Source organism: Ascaphus truei, chromosome 16, assembly GCF_040206685.1.
Source record: "Ascaphus truei isolate aAscTru1 chromosome 16, aAscTru1.hap1, whole genome shotgun sequence".
Classification (NCBI taxonomy): domain Eukaryota; kingdom Metazoa; phylum Chordata; class Amphibia; order Anura; family Ascaphidae; genus Ascaphus; species Ascaphus truei.
In genome coordinates, this window is record NC_134498.1 from 34,514,254 (window position 1) to 34,538,229 (window position 23,976).

The 23,976-nt window shown below is 40.5% G+C and overlaps 2 protein-coding genes across 3 annotated transcripts in view; one reads left to right on the forward strand and one right to left on the reverse strand.

Annotated features, from left to right (window-relative positions):
* The window catches only part of AGTR2 (angiotensin II receptor type 2), a 33,391-nt gene extending 31,320 nt beyond the window's left edge, over positions 1 to 2,071 (forward strand). Inside the window, exon 2 of the transcript XR_012788394.1 lies at positions 1,810 to 2,071. The gene's annotated coding sequence lies outside the window, so the exon portion shown is untranslated. The remainder of the gene's footprint in view (positions 1 to 1,809) is intronic.
* A 1,424-nt stretch (positions 2,072 to 3,495) lies between these two features.
* Positions 3,496 to 22,823, reverse strand: LOC142467447 (sodium- and chloride-dependent neutral and basic amino acid transporter B(0+)-like). Of its 2 annotated transcripts, none has more exons than XM_075573137.1 (14): positions 22,673 to 22,823; positions 21,285 to 21,429; positions 20,270 to 20,401; positions 16,867 to 17,028; positions 14,355 to 14,475; positions 13,850 to 13,982; positions 11,397 to 11,537; positions 9,683 to 9,911; positions 8,755 to 8,880; positions 7,402 to 7,520; positions 6,612 to 6,711; positions 6,179 to 6,288; positions 4,944 to 5,111; positions 3,496 to 3,712 (listed from the first exon to the last, which is right to left on the reverse strand). In XM_075573137.1, the coding sequence occupies exons 2-14, from the start codon at positions 21,352 to 21,354 to the stop codon at positions 3,563 to 3,565; spliced, it is 1,761 nt and encodes a 586-aa protein (XP_075429252.1). In that variant the 5' UTR covers positions 21,355 to 21,429; positions 22,673 to 22,823; the 3' UTR covers positions 3,496 to 3,562. The 2 variants fall into 2 exon arrangements, with proteins under 2 accessions (XP_075429252.1, XP_075429251.1); XM_075573136.1 differs by lacking the exon at positions 22,673 to 22,823 and adding an exon at positions 22,233 to 22,657.
* Between the last annotated feature and the right edge of the window lie 1,153 nt (positions 22,824 to 23,976).

The following is a 23,976-nucleotide window of genomic DNA, read 5'->3' on the forward strand; positions in this document are numbered from 1 at the left end:
AGCTAGCATTACAAGGGCCACCAGGAAAATGTAGAAAATTATTTAAAAACCTATTAGCCATGGGCACCGGAGCCGTGGACCAGCTATACTTCTGCTACCTTATTTTTTCTTACAGTTTATCACATTACATAGTGTGACATTAGTTTAAATGTAAACTTTACAGATGTATGGTACATTAGGTCATAGGGTAATGTATGAAGTATAGCATTAGGATATATATATATATATATATATATATATATATATATATATAGTGAAAGGAAAGGTGGTGAAGTTGTGGATGGGAGGTACAAAAACCCTGCATTTGCAAATTATACCTATCCTTACTAAGGGTTAATGGCCAGGGAGTGTTTTCCAAAAGAAGCCAGGTGCAGATCACCTGGCCTTAATGAACAGAGTGTAAGAAAGGGCAGGCTGGATCAGTTCTCCCCTCTCCCCAGCTGAGAGCTGGATGCTACAGACAGGCACTGGCCTGCAACAGCTATTACTTATTTATGATATTTGTTTTATTGTTTGGTGAGTGGGATCCACCCAAAGATAGCTAGAGAATTGCTGTCTAGTTAATGCTCAGATAGAGCTAGGATTTATTTTGGATTCTTTTGGTTTGCCTTGATTTTGTCTGCTGGAGTGACAAAGAAAATAAAGCCTTTAAACCAGATCTGGATGGTCCTGTAACTGTGCTTACCTTAAAAGACAGTGGGTTTTAAGATTCCCAGACAAGAACCCTACAGACAAAAAAGGGTATTTTGTCACTATATATATTTTAAATATTAAAATGTTAATATATTCTGATATACATTATGGAACAGTTTCCTTCAGAATCTTTACAAATAAGCAATAAGCACTTAATAGAAGAGATATTTTGAAAAATCTCCGTGTTTGTATGAATTATTACACACAATTCTGCTATATATATATCTATATCTATATCTATATCTATATCTATATCTATATATATATATATGCAAATATAGCTGTATGCTCATCTGCATGTCTTAGGCAGGTCTGCAACCCCGCCTTTCCCCATTATCACCCAGCATACAGCACTTCCACTACAGCAAGGGATTCTGGGAAATGACATGCAAATGAGCACACAGTGTCACTTTTTGCCTCAATAACCATTTTTAACATGGTTCCCTATAGGCTTAAGCTTGCTGCATGGTCACAGCTTTGAGCACAGCCAGGGTTAAGGTGCATACCCAGAAAACCACCCACCTATATATCTATATAGATATAGATATATATATAGCAGAATTGTGTGTAATAATTCATACAAACACGGAGATTTTTCAAAATATCTCTTCTATTAAGTGCTTATTGCTTATTTGTAAAGATTCTATATATAGATATAGATATATATATATATATACACACACTATAAACCAGGGGTGCATAAACTTGCCTTGCGCCCCCCTGCCGGCTCTCCCCCCCTGCTCGCGCCTCCATTATCTGGTCTGAAGCATCAAATGACGCTGCGGGGTCATGTGACATCACATCATGTTACCTCGCGGCGGCGGCGTCAAATGATGCAGCGGGACCATGTGTCATCACGGCACGTGACCCGAAGCCAACTGAATCACAGTAAGTTGAGGTTGCAGAGGCCTTGCACAGTCCCCCGGCATTTAATTTAAATGCTAGGGGAAGAGTGCGGGGGCCTCTGCAATCGCCTCACTACCCCCAAAAATATGGAGCGGCGGGTCACGCCCCCAGTTTGCGCACCCCTGCTATAAACTAATAATACCTTCTAATTCTCTGCATTACCATTATTTGCCGGATCTTACTTAACCGCAATCATTCTCTTTGCGACAGGATGAAAATATGGCAGTTATACCCAAAGAAGGCTCAGATCAGGCAAAACTAAGCCACGAGATGTTTCTTTCCGTGAGTGGTCTTTCAAAGGAAAACTTAAGTGAGATTCAGAGCGCCATTGCCGTGCAGAAGAGAATACTGGTTAACCTTAGGACCATAGAATATAAACTGGCACGGCTGGAATTATTTTGGTCTAGAAAAGGAATATCCTCTGCAAAGAACCTGTATCAGAAAAGCGTGCCCCTGTCCGAATTCGGGCTTCTCGAAGGTAGCAGAAAGAAATAAACTATTACATTATGTTGTATGTTTCTTTACGATTTCATCTGTTTAATACATTTGTGATTAGTTATAATAGATTATAATACATGATGTATTCTTGGCTTGCTGGTGAAGATTTATTGTACTAAATTATGTTCCAATGATATACATGATGTTATTGGAAAACAAAGGACCGTTTTGTTATTGGATGTGCATCCTAAGCATTATTAGCATCATTTGTGTCAATATATCTATATCTATATCATCTCAAACCAGAAACAGGGAACGCACAAAACAAAATAAAAAATAAAGGTAAGGGGATGGTGCATACTGTCCAAAAAGATACAGAAAAAGGGAAAAAAAGGGACAGGCACTCCTATATGCAAAAAAGTGAAATTTATTGACTCAACGTTTCGGTCCCCACTAGGATCTCTCTCACTCTCTCCATATTCAGTGGGTGTGAAAGCTGATAATAGAAGATACATAAATATTAAAATGTTAATATATTCTGATATACATTATGGAACAGTTTCCTGAAGAGATATTTTGAAAAATCTCCCTGTTTGTACGAATTATTGCACACAATTCGGCTCAGGCGGTATGGGAAATCTTGTATGGTTTAACACACATGTCCATAATAGCTGAGGAATAGCTGAATAACAAGAAGAATTTATATCACTGACCCGAAGACTAACCATAACACCGAGGACAACAGCGCGTAATGGAAAGCTTGTGTTGAATAATAATAGCAGCATGTTCTTGTATGGTGCTTTACAGAGACATTTTGCAGGCACGGGTCCCTGCTCTGTGGAGCTTACAATCTGTTTTGGTGCCTGAGGCACAGGGAGATAAAGTGACTTGCCCAAGGTCACAAGGAGCAGACACTGGGAATTAAACCATGTTCCCCTGCTTCACACTCTGTGCCAGTCAATGTCTTTACTCACTGAGCCATTCCTTCTCCTATGAAGCTATATTATTGTTACAGCTCGTCAGGGTGAACAGTAATCGTGTATACGTCTGTCATGGCCACCTGAGATTAGTGAACTGGGACTCGTGAAGGCGTTCCAGCTGTCTCCTGCCTCAAACAGATCAAGCATGGCCTCCTCCCATTCAACATGTCTGACCCAGTACCAATATGGAACCCTGAGCCCAGTACCAATATGGAACCCTGGGCCCAGACATTAATCTTCCTGTATGCTATATCACTGCCATTTTGATGTAAAATGGAGTTAAAAATACGATTAATCTAATTTTCATCCATTTTGTGTGTAGCTAAACGTCCTTTTCCATGTTGTCTTTTCCTCACGGAGTCATTGAGTCCCAATTACGGATTTATATCCCACCCACAGTATTTAGTAGAAGATCCAAGAACAAAGCTATCTGGTTGTACAAGAGATTGTTTGAACATTTTTTTTTTCATAGGGTTTATTTAAATTATAATCCATGTGCAGTACATTTTTTTTTATATATATATAAAAAATAGAATTGAATGCGTTCAGTCACATTTAAATGAGGAGTTATCAAAACCTTGAATGGTTGGTATTTCCATCCCCGTGTTATCCTTTATATGCTGGTATCTCTCACCACGATTTTGTGCCAGAGCCGGACCCCAGCTTTCACTTGGTGTGCAACATGTCACAAGGCGCTGTAAATGCCGAAATAAAAATGATTGTCTTCTTTATGCATGTACACACAAAACCAATGGAAGCAGACATTAATAATGATGTGTAATATATTTAATGATACTCAAAATAACCCTACTGTGTCTATGACCTTTCCGACACATGCATTAAGGGCATTCAAGTCAACAGGAGTTAACACCGGAACGGGTGCGCTGACCCATATCGGCACTTGATCCATGTACCACTTTTTGTCCATTATTAAAATATTTATTAACTCAAAGTGTATGATAATGTTGACGCAATAGAAAATATTACGGCCCATATTTGCTAAGCGGCGCTATGCCTAAAGAGCCTTCCAGCTCTAGAAGACACCTTGAACCATATACTGTATACTAAGCAGTTTTCTGCCATAAGACAGCTTACAGTGCTGTACATATTCTACAAAGAAAAAAAAATAAATATATATATATACTGTGTATATATATATATAAATATATATTTGAAATGGTTTTGCAGTTATTAAAAATTAGGAAACCACTGATCTAGGCAGCTTAACGGGTCAATTCGCCACATCAAGGGCGGCGAAGAATAAGCGGGCCATTGATCAGCGCTCTTCTGAGTTTATTGAATTGCATGGGCATTCCTAATTTGGTGTACAATGCTTATTTACATATAGATTAGTCTATATGGGAACAGTCACACTCCCCTTAATGCAACCACTTGAGCATGAGTTCTTGCAGGGATATTTTCAACATTATGTTGAAACCGTCTTCACGTTTGTGGTGATTCAAGCTCGCCTTCTGCATTGATGGAAATAACTGAAGGGTGGCCCCAGGACAAGATGATATTTTTTTGACCAGGGGCATCTCGGAGCCTGAAAGATCCTGCTCCTTTATCCTCTAAAGAGCCCAGCGGGCGCCTTAACCTTAAGGTTGCTGCACCAATGGCTCCTTTCTTTAGTTTATTGAATCAGGGCCTCTGTGCATTCCTGTTTGTAAATACATTGATTATTCCGGAAACCTGAAGGGTCTTATGGTCCACAGGGATAGGTTTGAGAACATCTGCTGAAGGTTCTTGATGACTATCTTTAGGCCTTTACATTTTGTAATGGGTTTAAAGTGTTGAGTTAACATCAGATGCCCTAAATACCAATGGCTTCTTTTACTGCTATTATTGCACAATTCTTAACAACGTTTTTTTCAACATTGATGAGCCTGAAACAATATAAGAAATGACAATATAGATTATTCTCACCTGCCATAGAGATCCTTGAGCTTGTACAAGTTTGATAACGGCCACGATAGGAATCCATAGGATGCAGAAAATAACCATGAGCCATCCCAGTACAATTCCCCATGAAGGATATTCTGCTGAATCATATTTAGGTGGAGTAAATTTTACCAAAGACCATATTAAAATTGCCTGCAAGAAAAAAAAATCTATATTATAAAACTAATTTTAGCTATTTTTCTTAATTCTAACATTGTATTTTGAGAAAATAAACAGTTGAAATATTTTCATTGTTTAACCCTTTGAGTGGAGGAGGGGTTGCGGTACCTGAGGTAACGGCCCCCTCCGGCACAGTGCGGTCAGGTGACTGCTTTCAATAGCGGTCATGTGACCGCGGCAGCCATTTTCCAGGAAACGGTAGGAGGAGTCGTCCCCCGTTTCACTACTGGGTAGATAGTGTCCTGTGCTCCACGGGAACATGGGACGCGATCAAAGCAGGAAAAACAAACCTCTTTGGGCGGGACGTAGTCATTACCCTCCCATGACTTAGTGACTGTGCCCCGGGGCAACAAAGGGTTAATAGCTGACCATCACATTAAAAGATACTGAAAAGTCGCTCTTCATCCATCACAATCTGCAGTGCTACCTCTGGTGTGTTACATGTGTGAAGCTCGTATTAGCATTAGCGCTCATATTTTGATCACAGTTAAGGGATTCATACAGTATATTGGAAAATGAACCAAAACATTAACAAATGGCAAACGTGACCCTGCAAATTGTAGTATTGCAATCCCATCCTATGTACTCAGTCCTGCTCATTGCATTCCCATCCTGCGTACGCAATACCAGCCAGCAGCCCATCCCTGTGTGTCATTCATCCCGTTTTTATGGACTGGCTGAGGTGGATACATTGAAAACCTGTTATCAATGAGGTGACTGGCTACTTTGTGAATGAATAATCGGTGATATTGGAAAGAAAGGAACATACTGTACTGTAGGATGGAAAAGGAATACAGGCACTGTATCTCACACACAACTATGTAGGGAAATACCTGCCAACCAACTAGTGTGATAACGATCCTGTGACTATCCCAGATTTGTATTCCCATTTGTTGGTGTGTTGTCATCTTTGCTATAATAGAGTATAGCCCAAAAAGAGACTGATCATGATTTTTTTACCTCTATCATGTAGTTGACTTGGTGCCAGTTGAGCAGGTACTGCATGTATGAGAGAATTTCTGTACATCAGTGAAACTTACTGTTAGAAGCACAGGTGAAATAAAGTACCAACAAGCTCTCCACCATAGCCAGAAGATCCAGTGCTTCTTTCCAAGCATCATTTCTATATCCTCAATTATTCTATTGCCGCCTGTAAGGTCAAAATATAAGGTGAGTTAGTTGTATGTGGCATAATCAAAACACTGGTCCAATTGGCTAGAAGAAAGCCTGTCATTTATAATTCTGTTGATAAGAAATTTTACAATTTGTTGTTGTCCTTGAAACGTCAACTTCATCACATTAACTATAACGATGAACAATTTTAATATTTATATTCACCAAATTAGAGATCTGGTAAAAAGATATAATATCCATTCTCTCATCAAAAATTAGGTTTGTGTCCTGTGAATGAAATTATTAAGCACAAATAATCCTTTTAACATCCCCGATATTATTTTCTTGGTGGCCACCTACCATAAATCCAGATAACTGCTACCAACTCCAACACAGCTGCAAATAAAAGAGCCCATCCACCACAGAAGTAATCAATCAGAGTCACCCAGTATATACCTGCCTTTGAATGAAAAAAATAGTCACGTTTCTACAGTTCCATGGGGATAAGTATAAAGCTTCAGAATACATTCAACAATACATTAAACTAATCGTATAATTCGTTTCATTCCAAGCTTCCAAGCTTCTCCCTTCCCAATCATTGTCTCACTTTGCAAGTCAGAAACAAATATCCAACAAATACCACTGAAATAGAAAACTCTTCCATGAATGATTAACCCCAGGGTACTCAATTTTCCCCTTGGGATTAAAGGAGTAAGACATTGTTTTTTTAAAAACAAACATTGCAGGATTCAATTATTTGAGGAAAAGCTATAATTGTATTTGATTACACACAAAAAATATTCACCAATTTCACCAAAAAAAAACATACAATAAAGCTCCCCAGCGAACACAGTATTTTGTTTGGAATCATGAATGAATAATGGAGATGGTAACTGTCCTAATATTGAAAGAGAAGGAAGTCGGTACATTTGATGTACAATCCTAATACATATTCTTTGACAAAAGAGCTTCAACTAAGTCTTTTGTCTGCTCTGTCTCCATCTGTATTACGTGTTCAACCTCTAATTGTATCACATTTTAATTCCGTTTTGATGAAACCCTAATTAGTGATTTAAACACTTGAAAAACACCAAAAAATGCAGATAACTCTCTACCCTTGAAAACAAATAATGTACCAGTAATATTGTACCTGGGTGACACATGGGAGTCCAAGCAGAAATAACACAGCGCAGCATGCAGCAGTTATAGGGATCCTCATCCTTTTCATTGCTCGGGGAAAGGCATCTTGTATGGATGTTGTAATAGTTTCTACAGACATTGCAAAATAATAATACATGCAAGTTAGACTGCAGGCTCTTCAGAGCAGGGACTGCTTTTCCAAAAATGGCTACTTTTATGTGTGAAGCATTGATTAATAATAATAATAGTTTGTTCTTGTATAGCGCTGCTAGTTTTACGCAGCGCATTACAGAGACATTTTGCAGGCACAGATCCCTGCCCCGTGGAGCTTACAATCTATGTTTTTGGTGCCTGAGGCACAGGGAGATAAAGTGACTTGCCCAAGGTCACAAGGAGCCAACACCGGGAATCGAACCAGGTTCCCCTGCTTCAAACTCAGTGCCAGAGTCAGTCTTTCAGCTTAATTTGTTTATTCCTTAATTCCTATTATGTCGTGTATTACTGCTGTGATACGCTATGTACATGGATGGCGTTATATAATTAAAGATATACTGTACATACATACGTTTTGTTTAGCCCAGGGAAATAGTGTATACATCAAAGGCATTTCTGAATTTCTGAATCCAGATGACTTATGGACTAATATGTAATTATTGCATGTTTGTTCAACATGTTTTGTATTAGGTCAATGGAAAATTCTTAGAAGAAGGGACTCAGGGCTGGGACCCGCTGCGCCCGGCGGCGCGGGCGGCCGCGTGAGCGTTCCCCACCAGCAGGGGAATCCTCCCGAGCCAGTCCCAGTCCCCCCTCGCTGACCGCTCACTACGCACTGTGACGCGTCAGCCGCCACGGGATTCAAGAAAATGGTGATCCCGAGCGGCAACGCGTCACGTGGTGCGCTGATGAGCCAATCAGCGGTGGGGGCGGGAGCGGGAGCTGTCAGGAAGCAAGGTAGGAGGGGTGTGTGTGTGTGCTTTTTACCTTCCAGAAGCAGCCCGTGGAGGGAGGGGGGGAGTAGCGGGTCCCTCCGCTCAAGCCACGCCCCTCTCTCATTCAAGCCTCCCACTCCCACCCACCTCCCGCTCCCTACAGACCGCATATCGCGGTCTGTGTCTGTCAGCGCCCCGCCTGTCTGCAGTGCGGGCGCGCTGACTGAGGGAGTGGGGCCTTAGCCTTACTGTACTGTATCTCACTCCCATGTGCATGCTTCATTGGGAAATGTGTGTGTTTTACATACAGGAAGATGTGTTCTCTTCCCTAAAATGAGCCTAGAAGGATCAAAAGTTACCGGGGATGCCCCACTAACAAAACCTCTATTAAACTGGAATAGTTTGGGCAAAATGAAATGTAAAGTGAAACATACCTATCATAGCAAACTGCGAGTCAAGTCCCAGAGTCAAGAGCATGCAGAAGAATAGTATAGACCACAGAGGAGCGACCGGAAGCGTTGACAAAGCATCAGGATAGGCAATAAAGGCCAACGCAAACCCTAGAAGACAAGATTTCATTGTCATCCTGGTGCATTCATAACAGCTACCAGAGTTTAAGATGTGGTTTGGACTCTTCTGCGGGGCCATGATAAATATCCTGTTTGTTAGAGACAATGGGGGTTATGCACTAAGCAGTGATAAGTGGGTTTTCTGGGTGCTATGCACAAAGCAGTGATAAGTGCTTTTAAGTGAGATAACTGCTTTTATAGCGTGATACTGCCTGCTGTGAGATTCACAAAGCAGTGATAACAGTGCAGTATCGTGCTATAATGGCTACTTAAAAGCACCTATCACTGCTTTGTGAATCTCACAGCAGGCAGTATCACGCTATAATATTTATTTATTTATAAAATATTTTACCAGGAAGTAATACATTGAGAGTTACCTCTCGTTTTCAAGTATGTCCTGAGCACAGAGTAAAACAAATAGTACATGGTTACAAATACAGTTGCATAAATGAACAGGGTATACATTATATACAAGACATTGCATGCACAGTTAAAGAAAATATATATTATGGGCGTATGAAACAGTTACAGACCAGATTAAAGTGTGAGACAGCCTTAGATTTGAAAGAACTTAAACTGGTGGTGGATATGAGAGTCTCTGGTAGGTTGTTCCAGTTTTGGGGTGCACGGTAGGAGAAGGAGGAACGTCCGGATACTTTGTTGAGCCTTGGGACCATGAACAGTCTTTTGGAGTCTGATCTCAGGTGATAATGGCTTTTTATCTTACTTAAAAGCACTTATCACTGCTTAGTGCATAACCCCCAATGTCCCATTCGTGGAATAGCAGTGTTACCTTCATTTACCACCTTTGAAACAGGTTTTCCTGACACGAAAGCCATGTGTCCGAGGATTGAGAAGATGGCGAATCCTGCCAGCACACTGGTGAGGCAATTTACGATGCAAACCACAATGGAATCCATGTAGCAGTTGTTGTGGAATTTGTTGTAAGAGGAAAGCGCTATCAGTCCGCCCCATGCCGTGGAGAGTGAATAAAAGATTTGGGTAGCAGCATCTTTCCAGACCTAAGGAAGAAAGTTTCCTTCGTGATGACACAGTCATATATTTCAAAGGGAAATGAGACATTGTGGTTGTGTACGTTGTGCATGTTGCAGCTCCCACACATTGGAAACACTTTTCGCTACTCTCCTCTGTGGAAATCTCTTCTATGAGCATTCGCTATGTGTCCTTATTGAAACCTAGATCTTACTTTAGGCAAATGATAATGTCACATATTGGAGAGCCCCAGCATTTAGGAAGGATAGATTGAGGAGTTAGGGCTTGTATCAGGGACAGGGGAGGAGGGGATGCTTCGTTCTAACTATGAATGTAGTGTAAAACTTCCTAGAATTGAATTGAGGTGCCACCTGAGGATCAAAATGCAAATAGCTAGGGAATAGGTAGAGAGAGAAGAGAATAGGGATCCTCTTTGTTGGTGCACACTCTAAAAAGGAAGGAAGGTGGCGATATACAGCTGCAACTGCTTGTTGTAGACTCCTTGTCTTGAGAATTCTGCACTAAAACACATCCAATGCTGCAAGATTTCTGCAGCCAGACTAATGGCCCATCGGATTAACACAGCGGGGGTCCTTGCATTTGAATGGGACTCGTGTTGTGTTTCTGTAAATCAACTATGGAGTTATGCTTAAACTATACATAGTTTTGTGGGGAGTGGTCAGACAAAGGGTGTGCACGTGGGGCTCTGACCATGAGGGTCTAAGTGAGTGCTCTTCCACAGGTGGTCCCCAATAAGTGCTCTTCCATAGATGGCCTACCTCTAGGTCAACTCCATTCCTCAAGACCCCCCAACAGGTCAGATTTTAATGATATCCCAGCTTCAGGACAGGTGGCTCAATAAGTGGCTGTGCTGAAGGGATATTCGTAAAACCTGAGCTGTTGGGGGGGGGGGGGGGGTCTTGAGGTTCTGAAGTTGAACACCCATGATCTATGTAACTAAGGCGGCAGTTCTTCCTCTAAGCATATGACAAAATGGGAGAGGCAGGTGGCAATGTTTTACTTTAATTATACATTCTTGTATCTCCGACCTACCTTTTTAGACTACGTTCTGGGTTCTTGCAGCAGGTGTTTGAGCTTCCAGTCTTATTTACCAAGCAACCTCAGTAACAGTAACCCACAAGGTAGAACAACAACATAAAGCAGTAGTTCATGATTTTTTTTTAAAGAAGTGATGGGTAGGGCCAGGAGATGCCCCAGGAACTGAACCTCGTTCCTTTCAGCTCTAGACACACCCAGGTTCCTGAGATACATACAGAGATGGTACTTCCACATATTTAATTCCCCTGTATCACGCTGGCCTATTAGAAGCCACAACAGGTGACGTTGCTTCCTATTGACTACGTACATGAAACTGCCATCTTGTCCCCATTGGATGGGACGGCACCTTTCCAAGTATGTATCTCGGAAACCTGCTGCTTGATGCGTCAAAAACATATTGCAAGGTATAAAATCTTACGTTACCGTTTACCGTGTGATGCATTTTACAAACTCACATCTCCGTCACTGAGTTTGGAAATGTCAGACTGTCTTCCAATGTAGAATTCAATTCCATCGATTGCCCCCTCCAAGGTTGCACCCCTGACAAGAAGGATGATTAGGACGACATACGGGAACAGAGCTGTAAAATATACCACCTGGAAACAGAGAGGTGAACACCGTGCTTAGTCTGGCCAGCGGACTACCGTAGGGACTTGGGCCAGAATGCATTATCATGCAAATATACAGTAATTTCTTAACTATTAGTTGTGTATTAATTCAGCATACTGAAAATACCCGATTAAAACTTTGCGAATTACATTCTTATCTCATTTTTATTGAGATAAACGATCGGCCTGAGATCATTTGCCGATATTTATGTTATTGGCTAAAGCTCGCAGCACAAGAAAGAAAATATACTGAAATGTGTGCTCCATTCTCACTGTAACTGGGTGCGTAAAGAGGTGCAGTATTATAATAAGTATATTTAGCATATACCTGCTTACACAGGGCTGTCACAGGGAGTCTGAAGGTTTCTAATTCCTAGATATGTGTACAGTATGTATATATATTTTTTGTGATGATATTCTTTTTCACGGGTATCACCGTGTATGTTATGTAATGGCCTAATTAGCATTTTTATGGCGCCATGTACACATGTGGGGTAGGATTTAAAAGGGTTTGCATCACTGCTGTGTAGGTGGGCCACTATACATCTTGATACACATGCTATAAGTACCCTATTGAGAAGCACTATACATATGTTCTGAAATGCTATTTCATGCTATGTGATATATATATATATATCTATATATATCTATACCTATATCTAAATATATATATATATATATCTTTAGACTATTAGTGGTCTTGGTGTGGTGTTTGTTTTTGTTCCAACATTTATGTCAGCCCTGACATTTGGTTCACAATTATAATACCAGTGAGTTTGAGATTTAAGTGCATTTCTTATATTATATGCCACTTATTATCTATGTGTTTGGCTTTGGGATAATCAACACCTGTGCAATACTAAGTTATGCATCCTTAATGCCAGGGATATCAGTGGGTTAATTAACCACTTCCTGTCAAATTACACCCTTTCGTGACCTGTAATGTTAACAGGTTGCTATTTGAATGCTTGATACAGGGGTTGCTATATATGCACCTATATTTATCCATCATATAGGTATGCATGCCTGTATACAATAATTAGCACCCTTTCCACTACTCTCGTTATACTGGGAATTATCCCTAACATTATTTTTATTTTCACTGTACATGTTCGTGCGTCAAAGTTATATTATTAATAAAATGTTATTATTTTTGGCCAGATTTTGGCTTTTAATGGTATCTGTCTCCCCACTGCAATGGGAGCGGTTACTATAGGTCTTGTGTATCCAATTGTCTGCAAACTGTACAATTAATTGTAATCACATTTCATATATTGGATTGAGTGCAGTAAGTAGGGTTCTTTTGGGTGTTTCTGTTATCACCCTGTTTGTTCATATATTGGTCTGGCCCCTAGGCCTGCAGGAAGCAAGGATGCTGGGACCAGCTGGGACTCACACCCAGGCATAGGATTGCCACGAGGGCCACAAGCAAGCAGATATACCAGGAACTGGCATTCCTATCCTGCTGAGGGAACTACATGGAGACCCTGGGATGGATTCACCAGCAACCTATCAGATAAGGACTTTAATATTGTCATTTATATTATGTCTGGTAACTGTGTTAGCTGCCAGGCAGGTAGAGAGGGACCTGCTGTGTAGTCAGTCTCCCAAAAGGGAGTAGGGGTTTATTTTATGGTTTTGTTTTCTTAAAGGGACAGCATGTCTTATGTTTTGTTGTTGTAAGAATAAACCACTGCAGTTACAGCTTAAACCACTGTCTAAGAGTTTTACTGACCCTGCCACAATATATATATATATATATATATATATCTCTCACTAGCTGAGAAACCCGGCGTTGCCCGGGAGTTAAATTTCCCGCTCCCTTCTCTCCCCCTATTTCTGTGCTCCCCCTCTTTCTCCATCCCCCCCCAGAGGGTGGGAGGGGTGGTGGACAGGAGGGGGGGGCAGTGGACAGGACAGGAGGGGGGGCAGTGGAAGGGGGGGGACAGGGGGGGGCAGTGGACAGGAGGGGGGGCAGTGGACAGGGGGGGGGACAGTGGACAGGAGGGGGGGGCAGTGGACAGGAGGGGGGGGACAGTGGACAGGAGTCACCATTACCGCACGATTTCAACTGTGCCCCCCTCTTACCCTATAATAAATATAGCCTTCTCTGATGTTGACCTGACCTGCCTTATACTCTTAGCAGCCACCAAAAATGGAAACACAGTTTCTGTCAGTTCTACCTAGTCATCTACCATCCTAAAAGTTATATAAAAATATGGACATAAGGGACATTGACCTCAGCATTGTTGAACCCTCTGGCAGAGTAGGTTAAAGGCATTTCTCTCCATCCATGTTACCTTTCCAGAAGACCTTATTCCTTTAGCTAATGCTGCGCCCACTATAATCCATGCCAGCAGTAGACAGAGAGCCATGTACCAAACCACCTGCCCTGTCTCCGCAAATCCACTGGAACGTCTGAGGGCCACTTTACTGAAAGAAAAAAAAAATCAAAGCATCCTCTTTAATGGTTCAGTCCAAGCGGCATTTAATTTTGTTAACATTTTTTATAATAGGTTTGAAGCAGGTTGTCTCTGGAGCTAAACCACGTGGATTTCTGCTCCAGGGACCCCCTGCCCCCCTCAGATACTTACCTTTCATAGGTAAAAGTAAAAATCCCCTTTTCCCAATCTGCTCAATATAGAAAACTAATAACCCCAAAGAACATGTCCAGGTATTTACATGAAAGCCTGATGAGCATATTTGGCATGTAACGAGCAATGTTCAGATTCCTCTGCTGATGAGTATCCATAGGTTTTCACCATCTGTGGTGGATGAAATGTTCATAGTAAATGTAACACTTACTCCCAGTATTGTTTACTTGGTAGTTCCATTGTAGTGTCATTTATGCAGGTGTAATTGCGTTCATTTCCACGTGTTATATTCATCGTCACTGTGTCGGCTCCCAACGTCTCGTTGCATGATTCTATAAACAGAGAATTGTTTCACTTGTGATAACTTTCTAGGAACATGTTCTTGAGTGAATGGCTACAACACTGGTCACAAACACTTACATGATAAATTCTAGTTAGGGTGGAAGTTATACAACACGTGCTATATGTTGAAGGTATTTATCAGTTTATTCGTTGGATGGATGCTGGGGCTCACGGTGACTCCCAAGTTCTCAAAATAAAGCGACTAAACCAAAACATAGCACAGCTCTGCAATATAGAGTAAGTCAGAGAGAATGTGACCAACACTATTCACACTTGGTGAGTATATAGTACACAATAGAGGTACAAATCAGTGTTTCTAATGAAATCACTGGAAGATTGTTCCAAATAGCTTCATAAAGATGGAGAAAGAACACCGCAGTAGTATAAATCTGTGTTTGCTAGAAACACACAGGTGGTATATTTCACTCACGAGAGATCTTTGGAAAATAAACCTTTTGGGTCGTTTGTATACGGCACACCCTCGCCGCCTTGTGTCCCATTCAGCGGAGTGGAAAACGGACACTGACAGAGAAACACTTGTACACTGCAGGAATATCGTGTCCGTGGCCATTTTGTTTCCCCGGAACGGCTGGACTAGCGAAGAGGAAACCCTGCAGTGTACAAGTGGTCCTCTGACAGCGACCATAGGTGCCTAATTTTCTTCAAGTATGTGGAACTCCATCTTCAGAGCCCAACAAATCTGTAAAAGCACAAAGCTGCCTACAAAACCTGTCTCATCTATTGGGAACACTTTATAGATGTATTGCTTAGTCTAGAGGAAGGGAATGGTATATGTTTGACTTTGGACTGTAAGACCCCCATAAGAGATAGACTGAGTAATGTGATGATGAACCAGTAAGGGGTTCATATTTTAATATAGAATTGGGTTATTTTGAAGCATGACGTCTAATGAAAGTAACATAAACAAACATGCCTTCATCAAACTTGTTAGAACAGCACAAAACTGACTTTGTTAACGTAGCAAAACATGTGAAATCTTATGTTTTTTTTAAATAAATCAGTTCTATAGTATTAGATAATAGTGACTGTTTCCATTTTTTTATTCAACTCTTAATACCATTTTTGATATGTATAATAAACTGAACATCCTTTGATTTCTATAGCAGGTTTTAGCCCAGCTCCCAATCAGTGCAAGATCTTTGCAACACTTTCCCGTTTGTGATAAATTGTTGCCAATTTCCCCAGCAGTTTGAGCAGCAAACTGTAACAATAGATAATGTTACCGTCCTCATGTGAAATGTCACCTTCCTCAGGGGAGTGACGTTTCACAAAACGCGTAGGGTTAGAGGTGAAGGCATTTACCACAGCTGATCCTGGGATACGTGACTGAGCTAAGCCGAGCGGAGAGTAGCAATCACTTCCGCGTTGCGCACGCAGTCAGAGCGGGCCGCGAGGAGAGTGCAGGAGGCATTAGAATACCAGAACGTGCGGCGTTCGTGTGAGTACCCACGAGGGACACTACCAACACACGTCTGAAGCCTGACACATTGGACAGAGACAATCCCTAATGCTATTTGGAATCCTGCTTGTCGTAAGTAGGATTCCAATTTTCCTCATTGGATGAGCTACCTAAGTGTCACTATTTCCCCGTGATCAAGACATATGTCTGTTTTATATTATATTGTTTTATTAAATTAGTTTTCTAGCTTATCATTAGGCGTTGTCTAGTGTTTTGTTAGTCTGCTAGTCTGTCTGTCAGTTTGTTAGTATTATTTTACCATTAGTTTTCAGCAGTTATACACTATGATTTTCTCATATGGTTATTCCCACATATTATGAGATTCTCTCCGTGGTACATCTGAAGGTTCCCGGATCATCCCGACAGGACACTATTGTATGGTCAGATTCCATCATTTGACATTTGGACATTTATTCAGGCGCCAGATATTATTTGTTATATGTTATCTTGTCTGATTTGTACCGGTTATTTTTTCCAGGCAGCCTGGCTTATATTTATAAGGTTTTGGTATTTGCCACCGTGTTATAGTAACACCAATGAGTATTTTAGAGCACTAGCGCTATCAGCACATCCTTTTTTTGCACTAAGTATTATCTAATACTGCAGAAGTGCTTTATTTAAACAAAACCCGCATGTCGGATACTGCATGGATTACTCCTTTAAGGTGGCACTACGTAAGTGTTCACTATGCCTAGTATTTAGGAATAAACATCATGGATTTTCACCACATTTGGAAATGCTCCGTCCCACATTGTAACAAACCTTTTTTTTTTGTGTCAGTCACCAATTCTGCATTTAAATGTATGAAATTTGGAAATGCATTGCTTATCTTTAAGCTAAAAAATGGAACTTGACTGGATCAAGACATCGTAAAATATAATTGTTAAATAAAAATACATACCTGGCATGCTTTTGCGGCATTTCTCATCCGCCCATTCAAAGCAGTCAGACCATGGCAGAACACTTCGAAACGAGGCAAACAAATAATACAGGCTGTAGGCAACAATCACATTGTAATAAATGGACACAAATGCTGAAATAATTACCATGGTAACACCAACCCCTGCAAATGGGAACAAGGACAACACAATTACAAATGGTACACAATGTGAAACGGTATTAATTACTCTCACAGAAACGACTTTTTAGATGACATTATGATTGTTTTCAGAAATAAAACTGACTTATTACGTCTTATTAACCATCGGAGCACAAGACACATACATTGTACAGTATTTCATGTTTCTGGCGCCCAAAAGGGTAATACGCACTTTTACTTCACATTGGTGCTGGAAGAACCTGCAAAAAGTTGAATTAGATATTTCCCCCTACATTAAAGGGGCAGTAGTTGTGTATTTTTGGATAGTGTTATTACTGAGGAACTGTTACATTTTCCTTTAAAGGGTTCATATTCTTTTTAAACTATTTTTAATAAAGAGTCATGAATGATGAATTAGGAAAGTGTGTGTAGATATACAGGGGTACCCAACCCAGACCTGGGTGCAATGCAATGCGTGACATACCCAACGTACACGTGGGCAAAATGGCTGGTGCTTTCTATCAGCTGCAGACGTAAGTGGTTTAATGAGTAAAGTCTCTGACTCTGTAAACAATGTCACGGAGTGTGAAGCAGGGGAACCTGGTTCAATTCCCAGTTATAAGCTCCTTGTGACCTTGGGCACGTCACTTTATCTCCCTGTGCCCCAAGTACTAAAAATCATAGATTGCAAGCTCATCTGGGCAGGGACTGTGTCTGTAAAATTCAGATGTGCTGCAAATCGCACACTATACTGTCATTGTGAAGCGCTTTGAATCCCTTTGGGAGAAAAACGCAATATTAAATTATTATTATTGTAATTATTATTTCACTAGCAGGAACCACGGGTTGCAGTAATGTTGGTTATGTGTATGTGTATATATATATATATATATATATATATATATATATATATATATATATATATATATATATATATATATATATGTATATACAGTGGTCGACAAATCACCAAAAAATCTACTCGCCACACAAAAAAATCTACTCGCCACCTAGTACCAAACATGTGCTGCTTGGGCCAATAGGAGCTCGCCACGATGTTAAATCCACTCGCCCGGGGCTGCAAATGTATAGGTTTGTCGAACACTGTATATATATATATATATATCTTTCCTCATTTCTTTCGAGAGTCATGCTCTGTTAAAAAATGATGACAACAAAATTATATACAGGTTGAATTGTGCATTTGCTGCATTTTAATAAAATGTGAAATGTTATTTAGCTCCATATGGAAAGATAATTTTTTTTTCTAATGATGAATAATAAATGTATATTATTACGTGTGCTGTCAATATATGTGGTTATCAAAAGAATATATGAACTATTAGTGTGCCAAATAATGTACAGTTGGATGTGATCAGTATTGGAGGGACAGGCACCAAAAGATAAAGTGACTGAGCAAATGTCATACAGAGATGGCATTGTGAATCTGCATGTAGAATCTCCCACTTCAGAGGCTAATAATTAAATGACTGCCAAAACATATCTGACTTTGATCTTTAGATAATCCTGGTATGGTTTCCGTCCCAAGATGGTAATAATCTGCTGTTGTCTCCCCGAGTAACATGATGTCGCTAGCAACAGTTGTAACCGTCTTGGGTTTGGCAAATAAGGGCAAAATACTGTCCTTGCTGAAGCCAGTTCATCCAGTCCGTGGGGTTTGTTACAGTTAATGAGATCACTTTGGTTTTTGGAACGCACTAAGTATACATTACGTGTGTAGTAAGGAGGATGCCAGGCGTGTAGTGTGCTTATAACTTTCCAAGGAGGAGTTATGACAGCTATTGAATTATTTAGTATAATGATTATGATTATTAAGACAAACTAATATCTCCAGATTGAAACTTGGTGCATTGTTTCCTACCTACCAATGCATTAGCACCATCGGCATAGAGGGTTCAATGACATAATTACAATAATGAAGAAATTAACAAACAATAAACTGATGCAGGAGAGCTCAACCCTAGCACTCGAGGACCCCCAGCAGATCAGGTGTTAGGGATATGCGGGTGACTCAATCAAAATGACTGAGCGACTGATTGAGCCACCTGTGCTGAAGCAGAGATATCCCTCAACTCTGACTTGTTGGTGGCCCTTGTGGACTAGAGTTGAGCTCCTCTGCGCTAGTGTATTGAATTCAAGGTTTTACTTACAGTATTTTAAGTGACTCATTCTCTACTGGATGGTGGCACATTGCTAGTGCTACATTATATAGTCTACTCATTTAAACAGTTTGTGTGAACTGAGAGTTCTACTTAAGTACATCGTATCGTGGTCCAAGTCTGGACGAAGTTATATACTGTTCTAGCATGCTAGGTTGACTCCTGTTATAGGTTTACTTTAAAACAATACTGAGAAAGAGAAGGCGATAGGTGGGATACAGATGTTAGGAAGGGATATGTTAAGTAGCTGTGTGATAGGTTAGGATACAGATGTTATGAAGGGATATATTAAGTAGCTGTGTGATAGGTTAGGATACAGATGTTATGAAGGGATATATTAAGTTGCTATGTGATAGTTTAGGTTACAGCTGTTATGAAGGGATATATTAAGTAGCTATGTTATAGGTTAGGATACAGATGTTAAGAAGGGATATATTAAGTAGCTATGTGCGAATATCTGACAGCATGTTGGGAAAGTAATGCATTAACAAGGAATGTCAATATGAGATGGGTACCAAATCATTTTACGAGAAGGAACGCAGGAAGAAAATATAGCTATGAAACAGAGGTGATCATAAACAAGAAGAGAAATAGAGAAAGTGGGCTCACAAGAGTAAAAAAAAGGGAAGTAATATGAAAGTTTAATAATGAGAAATGTGTGAATCGGTATCAGTGAAAAGTATGAATAAAAAATCAATTTTTATACTGTGAAAAACCATCAAAAGCAAAAAAACAAGTAAACTAAAGCAGGGGCGCGCAATTGTTTTTGTCTGTACCCCCTACCTCCTCTACCCCCCCCCCCCTTGCTCGTGTTCCCCCCTTACCTTGTCTCCGGCAATGCAACATCAAATGACGCTGCGTTGCCATGGCAATGCGTCGCCAGAAGCCACCAGAGATAAGGTAAAGGAACCTTAAAGAGATCTCGTGCGGTCCCCCGACATTTAATTTAAATACTTTGGGGAAGAGTTGCAGGGCCTCTGTAAGCGCCGCGTCTCCCCCATTTTGCACACCCATGAATTTATGGATGGCTTGTTGTAACCGCTTCCATGATAACCGTGCTGGTCTTCCGAATGAAAAAGTCTAACCTTCAAAGAGTGGCACAATCCTCCATATGGCAACAGGACCCAGGCTGGCAAATTGTCCCAGGGAACATTCCAGGAAAAACAAAGGCAAACCAGCCAGTGCCAGCATAATTATATAAGGAATAAGAAATGCACCTGAGAATAAGACAAATGAAAGATCAGACAATGTTGGTTTTCATTGAGAGTTTATCTACCCATTTAGTAGAAGAAGACCTGTGATGGGTTGAAGATTTGAATGGTTATTTAGTATTATTCACATAGTATAGTTTTATATGCAAAATTTCAAAAATTAAAATAATAATGTGGATGTTAAATACCAGTTGTTATTCTACAATCTCCTTGATTTGTGATATATCCCAGTGTCTCGTGTAATTATAAATTAACTAGAACTTACTCTGTAATTATTCATATGTAGCAAGAAGTTCCATGGACCTTCTACCAACTACATGAGTGTGGACAAAACCATTCATTCAACATGTCTACTTAGCACTTTAGTGGTTAAAGCAGCAATACATTTTAAATCGTTTTTTTTATTTTTTATTAAACCAGTTCTATTGTATTAGATAATATTGTATTTATTATTATTAATCAACTCTTAATGCAATTTGAATGAGTTTTAAAGCATCCTTCAATTTCTATAGCAGGTTTCAGCCCACCTCCCAAGCAGTGCAAGATCTTGGCAACACTTTCCTGTTTGGGATAATTTGTAGCCAATAGTCCCAGCAGTTCGAGCTGCAAACTGTAACAATAGATAATGTTACCCTAGTAATATAAGGATACATTGTAGCTGCTGAGTTACACCGACCAAAGAATAATTAGGTAAGCATGTAGAATGATACATTGTCACATGCTTTACATGTAAAAATAACAAAAAGGAAGGAAAGAAAGAAAGGGGGGGGGAGTAGTACTGTGTTGCTTTAAGAACTAGACTAGTAAAAGGATGCATGAAAAGGAGATGATTGTGTGCCCTTTTAATTAGTAGCCTATGACATTATATGTAACACCAATGTCCATTTACCTCCGCCATGTTGAAATGCAAGATAAGGGAATCTCCATACATTCCCAAGTCCTACTGCATATCCTACCATAGACAACAGATAATCTGACTTTTTGTCCCAGGTTTCTCGTTCTGGGTTCTCATCATTTTGTGCGGTCCCATCATCCTGAAAATAAAATTTGCAACGTAATCAATTCATTTACAGTTAATCAAATAAAAGGTCAACGATGAATCCTATATGTTTTGTGTGTGAGGGGCAGGGAGTGGGAGGAAATGGGTTGTACATAAAGAAAAGGGGTTTATTTTAGAAATCCTCTACTATATAAATAATTGCTTCAATATACAAAATACTTTTGATCTTTAGTTATATTTTATTTTTTTAATTGGGCATATTACCACCACTGCTTTTATTATGTCCCTTGGACCACTGACTTCACTTATTAGAGCTGCTGAGGTCCATGGCCCCATCCTAGTGTCCTTTACTCCAGGGGTGCTCAACACCAATCCTCAAGAGGGTTGGGGTTCCTTACAATGCATCTGATATCAGACGCGCTATAAGAGAGGGTTGGGGTTCCTTCCAATGCATCTGATCTCAGATGCGCTATTAGAGAGGGTTGGGGTTCCTTACAATGCATCTGATCTCAGACGCGCTATTAGAGAAGGATGGGGTAACTTACAATGCATCTCATCTCAGACGCGCTATTAGAGAGGGTTGGGGTTCCTTACAATGCATCTGATCTCAGACACGCTATTAGAGAGGGTTGGGGTTCCTTACAATGCATCTGATCTATTAGAGAGGGTTGGGGTTCTGGAGAATTTCACAATATAATTATAGGGTTCCTTAACCAAAAAAAGATTGGAAACCGCTGATGAAGACAGATAAAAAGGCAGGTCAAAAAACTGTCATGAAAAATAGGTGGCACCAAAAAAGTAGATTTTATCAGAAAAGATCAACTGTAAATTACTTACTTCGGTTTTCGTAGATTCTTTCTCACAGCACCTGAGGAATCCTGGTACAGGTATGTTTCCCATAATAAATGGGGTTACCTTAGGAATTAACCGTTTTCACCAAACCACTGTCTTTGTTGCAACGTCTCTGTTGTTCTGGCATTGAATGCAGTTTTACATTTAATTCCTCTAGCTTTATATAAGCTCTCTCCGAAACAGAAAGCTCTGTAATTAAGGTGTGTAAGAATTGGCTCCCTTTAACTTCTCAATTATTTATGATGACATACTGTCCCTAAACATGGATTAGACCAGGTAGGATTTTGTATTATTAATATTCAGATGTTGGCAGTTGAATTACTACATTGGAAAACGTTTCCTCCCTAAAAATCAATTTGCTTCCAGAAAAAGCAGTAGCTTTTATGGCTGCACATATCTAACTGGCTGAAGTCTCTATTACTTACAGGTATAGCAAATATAGAGCACCCACGAGTATATCTGCATGTCTTCCACAGGTCCCAACAGCTGCTTCATTCAACCCCAGCCCTGTCAACTCGCATGAAATTTGCTTGAGTCTTGCACATTAGACTGGCCCTGTCTCACATAGTATGAGTTAAGGCTCACGCTGGCAGAAGACCCGGAGACAAAGTCTGAACACCACTCCCACATGCCATAACCCTGCCTGCTCATGTCATAACCCCTCCCCTGTATATCACAGACTCCAGCAGATGCAGGATCCCCTGCTCCGGAGCTGAGGAGATGCCTAATGTGAGGTCTGTTCTCATGCACAGCAGCAACTCTGCACCCCATTGTCAATATCTCTGCTTAGAGTAAAGAGATACGCATTGTGGGGCATATTTACTTAGATTTTTAAGACACAAAAACTCGTGATCGCCAACTTGAGTTTCCGGACGGTATTGCGGACGATGCCAAATGTCATTTTCTGCCGCCTTCTGCCCACTGTTACCCCAGGTTAAATCGTGGATAACTCGTGGAAATTTGGATCGAAATCTCGCCAATGGCACAGGCTCAGCTCAGGAACCCGTGTGGCGTAGCGGAAAAGCAAACGGGCCACATCTTTAGTCACATAGTTATGTTTTCATATTGTCATATAGTCACATAGTCATATAGTCAAATAATCATATTGTCGCATTGATAACAATTCAAGCAAATAATGTACTGTAATCCATAGGACCTCATTAAACTTGTTTTAATCCTACACAAATATTACTGGTATCCACTACCTCCAGTTTGGGACGTTCTTATATTCTACCACCAGTGAGCCATTGTAATATTGCACTGGTTAACCCTTCATCCTCCGCGGTTCCTTAGCCACACACCCAGTGTTTCTACATCAGGATAGTGAGTGCATGCAATTTGGGGGCTCTTCTCTCTCTCCCGACTCCCCACCGAAGGAGTGATGCTCTGGCACAGATACCCTCTTGCTACTTGATAATTGTTCCCCTTACTGCACCCATTTCTATGAACACAAGGTTGAGCGGGTGTCTCCCCCCTACCCTCAAGCAAATAATGTATGGGCTGAAGGAGTGGCTCAGTGAGTAAATACATTGAGTTTGAAGCAGGGGAACCTGGTTCAATTCCCAGTGTTGGCTCCTTGTGACCTTGGGCAAGTCACTTTATCTCCCTGTGCCTCAGGCACCAAAAACATTGATTCGGGGCAGGGACCTGTGCCTTCAAAATGTCTCTAACGTGCTACATAAAACTAGCAGAGCTATACAAGAACAAACGATTATTATAGTTTAATGTA

Coding starts and splice junctions, on each gene's coding strand:
- LOC142467447 (XM_075573136.1), bottom strand. CDS start 22,295: ATGGGAAACATACCTGTACCAGGATTCCTCAGGTGCTGTGAGAAAGAA. Junction 9,912..11,396: donor CCAAACTCAGTGACGGAGAT/GTGAGTTTGTAA, acceptor TTTCTTCCTTAG/GTCTGGAAAGATGCTGCTAC. Junction 7,521..8,754: donor CTCGCAGTTTGCTATGATAG/GTATGTTTCACT, acceptor CAATGTCTGTAG/AAACTATTACAACATCCATA.